The 11,567-nt window shown below is 46.9% G+C and overlaps 1 protein-coding gene across 3 annotated transcripts in view; it reads right to left on the bottom strand.

Moving 5' to 3' along the window:
• Positions 1-11,567, bottom strand: part of CMTR1 (cap methyltransferase 1) — a 110,597-nt gene that overhangs the window by 4,302 nt on the left and 94,728 nt on the right. For 2 of the 3 annotated variants that reach the window (XM_037519620.2, XM_037519621.2), the window contains 10 exons: positions 8,898-8,954; positions 8,109-8,166; positions 7,201-7,269; positions 6,129-6,260; positions 5,093-5,215; positions 4,350-4,441; positions 3,472-3,540; positions 2,039-2,086; positions 1,065-1,177; positions 448-556 (listed from right to left, as the gene is read on the bottom strand). In XM_037519620.2, coding sequence (XP_037375517.1) covers positions 448-556; positions 1,065-1,177; positions 2,039-2,086; positions 3,472-3,540; positions 4,350-4,441; positions 5,093-5,215; positions 6,129-6,260; positions 7,201-7,269; positions 8,109-8,166; positions 8,898-8,954 — 870 coding nt within the window. Of the gene's footprint in view, positions 1-447; positions 557-1,064; positions 1,178-2,038; positions 2,087-3,471; positions 3,541-4,349; positions 4,442-5,092; positions 5,216-6,128; positions 6,289-7,200; positions 7,270-8,108; positions 8,167-8,897; positions 8,955-11,567 lie in introns of those variants that run through there. The other variant, XM_054698755.1, reaches the window with a different exon arrangement.

Genomic DNA, 11,567 nt, shown 5'->3' with positions numbered 1-11,567 from the left:
AATTATAGGCACGTGAGGGCTGCTGGCTGCTGTCAAAACCCATGACTACCATCTGGCAAATGGACAGTGGGTACTGATGAGGGACAGTTGGGACTCTGAATCCAGCGGACCAGGGCTGTCGGCATGTTCCCACCACCAGGCCAGCATCAGAACTTCATGTAAGCAGCGGCCGCTCCAGATACCCAGCTTAGGTGGGGCCTTTACACCCAGCAGCCCCAATCAGCGCAGTCCAGGCATCACTCTCCTCTCACCCGCTTACCTCTCAGGCCCATAGAGGGTTTATCCCACCCCATAGGAAGGAGGGTGATCCCAATAGGAATGGAGCCCAGCCCATGCTTAGGGGATCCCCTGTGTCACACAACCAGGGCGTGCCCCAAGACGGCTGGCTGGCGGCATGGAGTAGCTGGGACTGCTGGGAAGCAGGCCTGGAGGGTGATAGCTACTTACTGAAATGGGGCAATGGAGTCTGCAGGGAGGTCAAAGGTAGAGGTCTTGGTTTTCTTATTGTAGAAGAACTTCCTCTTGGAGCGTCTGCTGAATCCCATAGTCCATGGCTCTGACAGGAGAGGGGAAGAAGTCCAGAAAGGACACAAAATACCCAGGTCAGGTCAGTGTAGAGGCTTGCCCTTCTCCACTGGCATTCTTTCATTCTCTCCCACAAAGCACAGGCACAGAACAGCCTGGAGTGTGCAGCCTTCCTCAGCCAAAAGGGCTCCAGGAGGACAAATGAGATGATCATTTCTCAGCCACCACACTCCAGTTCAGAACACCTCTGGGCCCCTGGCAGAGGGTGCAGGACTGTCAGCTATCGCACACTAAAAGAAAAGGGGTGCTACAGGGGATGCAAATGGACAGAAGCCAAGTCTGACTTTCTAAATCTGCTGCTGTCCCCTGAAATGGCCTTTTTCCAGCCATGGGGACAGTCATGTGAATATATAGCATATACCTCAGAGAATGATGCCAGCCTGGCTGCTGCCCACCTTAGTAGGGAGGCCCTAGCTCTGACTCTGGTCAGCTGCCCTGGCTATGGGCAGGGGGAGAAGGAACACTCATTCATCACCCACCATTCACGGTCCTGACGATGTAGAGGCCAGTGGGCACAAAGTGCCGGTCGTCCCGCCCTGTGTAGCTGAGCTTCGGTGTGCCGCTGGAGCCCTTGATGATCTTCATTTCTAACCTGAGTTCCCCAGTAGATGTACAAACAGAACACATGAGTGTATATGATGAGAAAGTTACTCTGGCTTAAATCAAAATCACATCAACCACAGTATCTTATCTTGACTCAACATAAGAAAACCAAGGCAGAGACTTAGGTGAGTGTTCCAGGAGCTTAGTGCAGTACTAGGTTTAGAACTATCTCTGAACTCCCAGCCAAGCAATGGAAGCAGGGAGTAAGAGCTGCCCCTTCAATGCTGTTGGTGTTTGGGGGGCAGGAAGCAGGGCGGGGGGGGGAGGAGGGGGAGTGAGGAGTGGCTTCAGGGTAATGAGTAAGGGTAAAATCTGATACCTCGGTGCCACCGGGCTTCAGTCTACCACCCATGGCATCACTGTGGCCACTGAAGAGTTAACAAGAGCACTGAGACCCAGCCCATCTCCCTTGGCCACAGCGGGTGCACAAGCAGGATGAGACCTGCACACCGCTAAGAATACAATGAAGTGGCGATGCCCCCTCCACCCCTCCAGGCTCAATCTCTGTCAGCACTGGGAGCTGGGATTTATGGTGTTTCAAGCAGCTTGCTACTCTGCCCCTCGCAGGGACAATCGTAACTATTACAGCATCAATGAGCCCGTATTTCTGCTTGACACACTCCCGCCCTGCTCCCCTCCTGACAGGGTGCTGAATCAGCTCTCAGCCGGGGGGCTCTTGGCGGCAGCAGAGGCAAGGTGGAATAAAGGCAGCCAGCCTGAGCTGATTCACCACCCCTGCATCTCAAAAAAATAAACAACAACAACAAAAAACCAGAACAAACCTGGACACTGCACACCCACCACCCCAACTCTCTTAAATCCAACCAGCTACCCTGGTTGAGTCGCTCACCTGACAAAAATCTTCTCCATCTCCTCCAGCCTGTATACCTCCTTCACCCTGTGGAGCAGATGGATAGACAGAGGGCCAGGGCTTCCTGGTGGAGCATTCCTGTCAGGGCAGCAGCTGGGAGGCAGGAGGCTGTGCCCGTCCTCACCCCCTCTACCTCAGGCCTCTGTACCACTCAGCCCACCAAGAATGACCCTCAATCTGTCCCACACAGAGAAATGCTGGGTTTCACAGCTGCCAAGGGCCCCCTGGGCCTGTCCCGGGGTGACTGCAGAGTGCAACTGTGGTAGATGGGAAGGAGAGACCAGGAAGGCATGGCAGACAGGATGTCTCTGCCAGCATTCCCTAGGTCTTCTCATCAGAGGCCAAAATACCAACGGCCCAACTCTTGCCCATGTTTATCTACATGGATTTTAGGCCTTTCTGTAACAGAGTTACTTCCAAATAGTCCTGATACCTATTACCAGGGGGCAGAGGAACTGCTGTCCAGGATGCAGGGCTTATGTCTGATGCCCAGTCTTCCACCTAAGGAGACCTTTGAACATGCCTTTGGAATTGCTACTGGGTAAGGTCCCTGGAGACCCAGCAACCTGATCACAGGCAGGGCCCCTGAAAGTTGCCCCTTAAAACCTGACAGGACATTTTAAGTCCAGGAAGAAATTGCTTTTCAGCTCTCAAAAAACATCAATAATGTACATTCTCACTACTGGATTTGAGTAGATTTACATTAATAAAAATGATTTTGATAAAAGTATAGACACCCCAGTCTCTAGTCAAATGAAACCCAAAATGCAGTAACATCAGACAACAGAGCACCACATAAGTTTGTTTTCCATCTCTCTGTCCCAACTCTGCTCTCACCCAGTTCTCTTCCCTCAAGGACCTAGAATGTTCACAGTACCTAACATGGCAACAAACCCTGGCCTTCTTCCAAAGTACCAGGATGCCACTCCCTCAAAAACCACCTTTTCTTTTTCATGTTCAAAAACCCTATTCCCTGGGGAAGGGAAGCAGATGGAGTATGGGCACAGGTAGTTTGGTTGAAGATAAAAAAAAAAAAGCAAAAAACTCCCATTTCCACAGCACTTTTTTCTTACTTGAAAAAAAAAAATAAAAAGGCCAGGTGATATGCTAATGATACTCGAGTGTGAATTCATGATTCACAAGGTCTGTTAGCACTCTCAGAAGCATGTGCATCTTAAATGAGGACGCCTTAACCCCTAAGATGAATCTTTCCTGTGGGGGTTCACCCCAGTGTCGGTGGGATGGAGAGATACTCTGGGGTGAAGGAGCAACCTACCTAGCACCCCCAAACAAGTCATTCATCAAGGGTGTTCCTCCATCCCTCCCATCCCCACGGGACAGGAAAGCAGGCACTAGCCAGAGACATAATGGAGAAGGGGGATTCAGAAGAGTGAGAGAGACCATGAGCTTACCTGATGGGATTCATGTCAGGCCGACTGGGCTTCGAGAGAGCTTTCACAAATTTCTCAGCCAGCTGAATCCTGAAATGCAGAGAGGCAATCAGAGACTAGCAAGGGTGACTCCACCAGCACCCCTGTCCCCAGGTCATTTGTATTGTAAGAGAGCACTTGTGAACTGGCAACAAGACTGCCCTGAGAACAGCACTCACATTCCCCAGGAAGCCCACATGCCCCTCTCCACAGATGTCTTTATGAAGCCTCTCCCCCTCACTCTGGATGCTGATCTCCAATTTCACTACATCTTGGTTATTTTCCTGTAGTGTGCCATCAGCTATGTTCAGTCACCTCTACCTGAACTTCAACTATCACCTTATCGTATGTGGCTGCCACATTACCACAGTTGCCACAGCACACCTCTTCAGAGGAGATCACTTAGGAGTGCTGGCAGAACCATAGCAGTGTGAGATGTGCCTCCCCCACCTCCCTTAGCAAATGATTAGGCCCCCATTCACAAACAAAAGTATCTTTGTGGAAGCTGTGAGTTCCAGAGAGTTGACTAAAATGGGGCTGCACAAGACATATTCTTCAGAGGAGAAGATACCTTCATCTCCCCATAAACCTTAAGCAAACATCACCTCTGAGCTGAACAACTGTGGCAAAATGGAGCATGCAGGTATCTGTGACAACCAAGGCCCAAGCCCTAGCAAACTCGGAAATGGCAACACCAATTTCTAACCCTGCCCTTGGAACCAGCCAGTGGATAGGAAAAGGAAACTCTTAAGGCTGTCCTTAAGCAGAAAAGTGCTAAATAAGGGGTGAAGCCTTGGAGGATGATGCCATAGAGCTACCCTGCTTGTATCCCCCAACCCCGAAAAGGGCCCAGGTCAGACCGCTGGTTAAAGTGCTGCTCCCGCACGTCGCTGCCATTCAGCACAAGGACATCCAGGATGTGGATTGCACTAATCTTCCGCTGGGCCTTCCCCTAGAAGGACAAGGACACTGCTCACCATGCCAGGCATCTGCCTCAGGCCCACTCTGCCCACTGTGGGTATGCCAGCCTTCAGTCTACCTATAGCCAGGGGAAGGGAAGCAGCTCTAAACACAGGGCATTTCTCTTGCCTCCCTCCCAGCTGATTCCCAGCACCAGACAGGTTGGGCTCAACTTCTCTGCAGCTAGAGATCTGAGCTTCTGGGTAATAACCCCTCTTGAACCCCAAACCCAAGGTGGTACTGCCTTGGTGCTCCAGCCAGGGCCTGGCTTCACACTCTTTGCCAATTGTTCCACTGGCTGTCTAAATGTCATCTGTGTGGCTGTGATACCCGAGCTCATGGGCAGTAACAAGGTGCTTCTTTCCCAAGGGATGCCTGGTCAAAAACTAGGCCACCAGGGTGCTCAATGCACAGAGATGATCAAGGTCTCTCCTTATACTCCTAGAGTCTGTGGTCCTCCCACCTGAATGACTCAGAACAACTGCTCAGGAAAAAGGAGTAATTACAATGCCTTTCCTGACCCTGCACTCTGCCAAGTACACATACATTGTAACCCAGTAAACTTGGGGGAAAGGCCAGGTCCAGCAGTACCCCAGTCCCCAAGCTGGGAGGGCCAGAATGTGTGAGCAGAACCACCTCTGACCTCCCCTTTCAGCTCATGCACAATCTCCACAGAGAGCAGAGTGTCCCGGGGTAGCTCTGTCTTCAGGTCCAGCTTGACCCAGCGGTCTGACTGGCGGCCATCCCATGTGTAGATCTGGGACTTCTATGGGCAGAGAAAAAGGGTCAGGTCAGGCAAGCGTGGAGACAGGGAGAGGAGAGAGACTCAGTTCTCAAAAAGGCTTTTAGTTGGTGGTTACAAGCTCATGGGGCTGAGAAATATCAGAAGAAAATGTGTAGGAGAGATCAGTCTGCTATACTTTCAATGCTAAAGACACAGTTGTCGTCCACTGCCTATCTGAAGAGAAGTAGAGAGTGGCTCAGTGCTGTTGGCAGCAAACACACCCAGCAAACAGACCTAAGTCTGTGATTAGTGACCCTCAAGAAAGACCCTGCTTGATGTATGGCTAAGGTGGGTTGGTGAGGGGTCTAGAAAGCAAGGAAGGAGAAAGTGAAAAGAGAAGAAAAAAAAAGTGTGCGAGAACACAAACAAAGTGAGAAAAGAGGAATACAATCATATGAAAAACAAGTGAGGGTAAAAAAAAGTGCAATGACTTTACTCAATTAAGTGCAAACTGCCAAACTTCCTTCATCTCAAATTTAAGACTCCGGGATGAGGACAGGTGGTTTCTTTGCAAGACAGAGGATGACAAGGGGTGGTGGGGTTTTGCAAAGAGACTTGAGTATGGGTAGCCAGATTAGCTTGCTGACCATGCTGCTAGCCTAGAAAGCTCGATATCGTAAGAGGCAGGATTCCTTTTAGCAATGTACAGAGATGAATAAGCAAATACATGAATAAAAGTGAAAAGATAGTGGGGGTGGGAAGAACAGAGAGAGAGACTTAGCTAACTCAGAGAAAAAAGGAAATGAAGTTTCAAGAACTACCTTCCCTGAGGTCAAAGTCCTAGGTCCTTGGTGCCAGAGAACATACACCAAGTGTGGCAGGCAGCTGTCCTGATTCCCACAGACAACAAGGTTCCACCATCCCCAGCTGGGGAGGAAGTGAGTTGCAGACTTACCCCCAGCCCGATAAGGAATTTCTGCTCGCTGCCAGACACCATGCAACGATAGTCGAGCACTGGGCGGATCTTCTCCAGGGTTTTGGAAGTGAGCAGTGTGGGCTTATAGCTGAAGATGTCGATCTCAGTGCCCTGCAGCCCCAGGTACGAGAAAACAAGGCTGGGTTGGGGGAAGGGACAGGCGCTCAGTATGGGTGCCTGTATGGGGGTTGGGGCAACTGGGAGAGGCAAGGGACAGCAAGCATTTGCTCTCTAAAACACCCTCCCCCTCAACTCCCTCCACCTCCTACCTAAGCATGCACTAAATGAGATCTATTTCCATTTGCTTGCAGTGTTCCTTTAGGACCTATAAGGAGAGGCTGGCAAAGGCAAGTACACCAAGTATCTGAGTATAGATTGATTTACCAGCGTTATAAGGAAATGCCACCAGAATACAAAAGCTACTCCCTTCAATAAAACTGAAGGCAAGGACTTGCTAGTAGTTGGTTTGAGAACATTAACTGATCTTCCTCCTATTCAGAAAAATGTACATATGCTGCTCTTTTGAGGTCGTTGTGAAACCCTGCTGCCACAAAACCATGATCTGTACCAGTTAAAACAAAGCCTAGGGAAAAGTCAGATGGCAAAAAATAAAAGGGAAAAAGAATTCAGCGGACTATCTCTCAGAAACAGAACAGGGAGTAGAGGTCAGGCCAGTCCACCAGAGGGCTCTCTTGGCAGCCCCTCAGGCCTCTGCCCAGCTCCCTGCCTAAGATCATCCCACACTTCATGTCTCCCCCACGGGCATAACTCTCAGACTCTGATCTGGCCAGGGGGTGATTGCCAGCACCGCCCTTTGCATCGTAGGAGCGATGAACACAACACATCTCAAGACAAAACCTCCACGTAGCCTGATGGTCTCTCGGGGAACACCACCCTATGCCAAAGGTCTTGCCTGAGGCAGCCTCAGAGCCTGGGTGGGACCTGAACAAGCCCTCCACAGGCCAGGCTTGCTTCTGGTGGTCTCAGTGATACCTTCCACACCTAGAGTTAGACCTTCCTAACATTTTATGTCCACCAATCCCAAACTTACCTGAATTAGCTCAAAGAACTTAGATTTCGGGTCTGAGGAAGAAGGAGCAACTCGAGCCTGGTCTGGTATCTGAAATGACAACAAAGAATTTTAAATGCCCATTTGAATTTTAAAATGCCCTTCCACAAAGCTTTTTTTTTCCCCAAAAAAAGATTTATTTATTTATGCATACAAGAACTGGAGTACAGGCCAGAGGTGTGGGGGGTAAGAGGATTCACAAGAGACAGAGTGGGGAACAGAACAAGCGGATCTACTGAAATACACTGCTCAGGGGAGCAGCGGGCGAGACAGGAGAGGTCTTCTGCACCATGTGGTCGGCTCCCTGGCCAGGTATCGAACTCATGTCACAGTGGCTGGCGATAGCCTGACAGTGCTGAGATTTAACCCCTGTGCCACCAGGGAGGCCCAAGGCTTTGTGTGAATAGATACAGGTAAGGAGACAGGCTAAGACTGGAAAGGAAGAAATGGTACATAACAAAGGGATTTAGGAAGATGAGGGATGGAGATTGATAATTCAGCAATGCCCTGAATGATGAGCACCACACATCTCAAGAGTGTGCTGTGGTAGCACACTCCAAAGGCTACTCTGTTTTTTGGGGGGGGTCTCTATGGTCAGTGTTGATATACAGGGACACCACCTGCAAAATGAGGTCTGTTTACTTATCCCTGTCCTTTCTGACCCAGCTGCAGGGTCAAACTGGCAATGAAAGGGCCAAGGAAACAACTGAGATGAGGCTCAGTTGGGCTGAGCCTCAACAAGGTGGAGATGTCCAGCTCTGGAATGCTGTGAGAGTGAGCAGGCATTATCAGATCAGGGGAGACCTTAAGATGACAGGGTTGGGAGTCCATCCCATTCTTCACTATAACTTCCCCATCCTGGAACAACAATTAGCTGGGGAGATGCTCACCCCCCAAAGTCGGAGGCATTCTTTCCGGATCTCTGCCTGCCGAGGCTCACTCAGGGTCCTGGGAAAATAAAAACATCAAGTAATTAAAACCTCCAAGTGGCACAAGGAGTACATTTTCAATGTGTCCCTCAGAACCCCATAGAGAGGAAGCCTGAATGGTGAATGCATGTGACTACAAAGTCATGCTACATAGCCCAATGTGCTCATAACATCACATGGCTCTGCCTCTTGAAGGTAGGAGCTCAGATGTACAAAAAAATGGGATGACCTCCCCTTCATGTAACAACAGGAAGGGGAGAGATTACCCTCCTGACCACCCTCTTCCAATTACCCACTGACACATTCTGACTTTTCCTCTGCTGACATAGGTCATACTAAGTCCATCCTGGTGGATGTCAATATGCCCCAGAAAACTGAATTAGCTTATACTCACCTACCCTCCCCACCAGAGATTTTCCTTGACCAGTCCCACTTTCCTTCTCTTGACCATTCTTTACCCTCTGTCCCTTGATCATTATGTACTCTACTCAAGCTATGCTACTCTACACCCCCAATGCACTGTTAATAATTTTTTCTGTATCCTTGTCCTAGTTACTCTTACCTACCTAAAGACAGCATAAAGTCTTTGAGAATCAGGTTTGGGGCATATGTTTAAGCAGAGTATGAGATAGAAGAATAGGTACTTTTAAATGTTTGTTGAAATGAAATGAACAAAGAGCTCAGGGGGAGGAGCAAAACAAAAAGGTCTTTCCTTGAAATAGTGAATTTTGTAAAGTGAACAACACTCACGTGTCTTGAACAAAGGCATGAATTTTGGCCAGAGCTTTGATCTGCAGACTACAGTGGCTAGAAGGGGGGGAAAAGATTTGATCTCAGACATATTATCAAAACAACAGTTGAAAGACATCAGAACAAAGTTTAGCTACAGAAGTAGCCATCTATGTTTGGGGAAAGAGCAGGAGTTGAGGAAAACACTCCAACCACACTGAGGTACAATTTACATGAAGTGTGCTGAAGGCTGAGGGTAAACAGAACTGAGTCTAACTCTCTAGTCATATCCCAAGTCCTACAAAGGAAGGGTCCAATCCCATCCTTAAAATTTTGAAAGCAGTAGTAAACTTATTCTAACAACAAGCTCAGACTGTTCATCTAGACCAAACTGATTCAATCCACCTTCATCAACAGTCACAATTTCTACTTTAGTTCTTTTATATACACGTAATGCCTGCCATTTAATTAGAAAAGTATGATCACATGATAAAACAAGAATATTGGCAAGAAGGAAAATAGTCCAATAGAGGAACAGTTCACTTTGTACCAAAGATGTTAATAATGCTGGAATTATCAGACAGGGCCCTTAAAATAATTAAAAGTTCTAATGCAAAAGATATGTAACATGCATACTGAAATGGAGAATATCATCAGAGATAAACTATACTTCAAAAGGCAAATAAAGTTCTAGAAATGAATTATTTTGATGGAATCATCAGCAGATTGAACACAGTAGAGGAAAGAATCAGAGAACTCTAGGACAGACATATCACCAGAAACCCATATAAACGGAAAAACAAATGACAGGGCATGTGAATTCTGTGACATAATAACAAACAGCTTAAAACATAAATATAATTGGAGTCCCAGAAGCAAAGGAAACAATAAGACAAAAATATTGACAAAATAATACCCAAGAATTTTCCCAAACTGTTGAATAAAATCATTTCACACATCTAAGGTCAGAGAAACCTAAGCAGAATCAACACAAAGAAAACCAAACATAAACACATCATGGTCAATATCCTAAAAACAAAAGATAAAGAGAAAATCTTGAAAGCAGAGAAAGAAAGATACATGACAACAAGGAAACAATGCTAGAAATAACTGCTGATTTATCAGAAACAAGTAAGGCAGAGAACAATAGAACAATAACTTTAAAGCACTAAAAGAGGGCCTTCCTGGTGGCGCAAGGGGTTAAGCACAGGACTGTGAAACTATCCGCAACCTCTGCAGCAGGAGTTCAATGCCCGGCCGGCCGGGGAGCTACCCACAAGGCACAGCAGATCTCTCCTATCTCACCCTCTGCTCCCTTCAGTCAGTCTGCCTATTCTGTTCCCCACTCTGTCTCTGGTGAATCCTCTCACCCCCAGAACCTCTGGCCTATACCCCCGTCCTTCTATGCGTAAATAAATAAATCTTAAAAAAAAAAAGTGCTGAAAGAAAATCAACGTGGACCTCATATTCTATACCTAATGTAAATGTAATTCAAAAATGAAATGAAAATAAATGCATTTTCAAATAAACACATAGTTCTCTACTTTGGTTGTTTGATCAAGGATAAAGGATAGTCTTTTCAACAAAGGATGTTGGAAAAACTATATATATCCACATAGAAAAGAATGACTTTATGCCACTTATCAAAATTAACCCCAAATGGATCTAAGAGCTAAGACTACAAAACTCTTAAAACTATAAAATTCTTGAAACTATAAAACTCTTGAAACTATAAAACTCTTAAAACTATAAAACTCTTAAAACTATAAAACTCTTGGGCCTCCCTCATGGCACAGGTGGTTGAGCACCACTGTGAAGCTGTCCACAGCCTCGGCAACGTGAGTTCGATCCCAGCGGGCCAGGGAGAAACCCACATGGCACAGCAGACCTCTTCTGTCACGCCCGCTGCTCCCCTCAGCAGTGTATTTTGTCAGTCTGCCTGTTCTGTTCCCCACTCTGTCTCTGGTGAATCCTCTCACCCTCCCACACATCTGGCCTATACCCCGGTTTTTGTATAAATAAATAAATAAATAAATCCTTAAAAAAAAAAAAACTATAAAACTCTTAGAAGAAAGCATAGGGAAAAGCTTCATGACATTCAATTTAGCAATGATTTCTTGTATATGATAGCAAAAAGCATAAGCAATAAAACAGACAAACCAGACTTCATCAAAATTAAAAACTTTTGTGCATCAAATGATATAATCAATCAAGCTAGAAAACAACTACAGAATGGAAGAAAATATTTTCAATTCATATATCTAGTAAGGGATTATTTATTCAGGATTTTAAAAACTCCTAAAACTCAACAACACACAAACAACACAATTCAAAATTCAAAAATAGGCAAAGGCCTCCCTGGTGGTGCAAGAGGGTTAAGACACAGCAATATGAAGCTATCTACAGCCACTGCTGCACGAGTCTGATCCCCAGCCAGGGATCTACCCACATGGCGCAGCAGACCTCTCCAGTCTCACCCGCTGCTCCCCTCAGCAGTGCATTTCAGTCAGTCTGCCTGTTCTGTTCCCCACTGTTTCTGGTGAATCCTGCTCACCCCCTGCACCTCTGGCCTGCACCCCAGTTCCTGCATGCATAAATAAATAAATCTTTAAAAAAAAAATAGGCAAGACTTGGCATTGACAATTCTCCAAATATACAAATGATCAATTAAGCACATAAAAATATGCTCAA

Source organism: Talpa occidentalis, unplaced genomic scaffold (genome assembly GCF_014898055.3).
Source record: "Talpa occidentalis isolate TD23 unplaced genomic scaffold, MPIMG_talOcc4v2.1 talOcc4.2, whole genome shotgun sequence".
Lineage (NCBI taxonomy): Eukaryota > Metazoa > Chordata > Mammalia > Eulipotyphla > Talpidae > Talpa > Talpa occidentalis.
The sequence above is the reverse complement of the archived record's forward strand: the minus strand, read 5'-3'. Positions and strand labels throughout refer to the sequence as shown.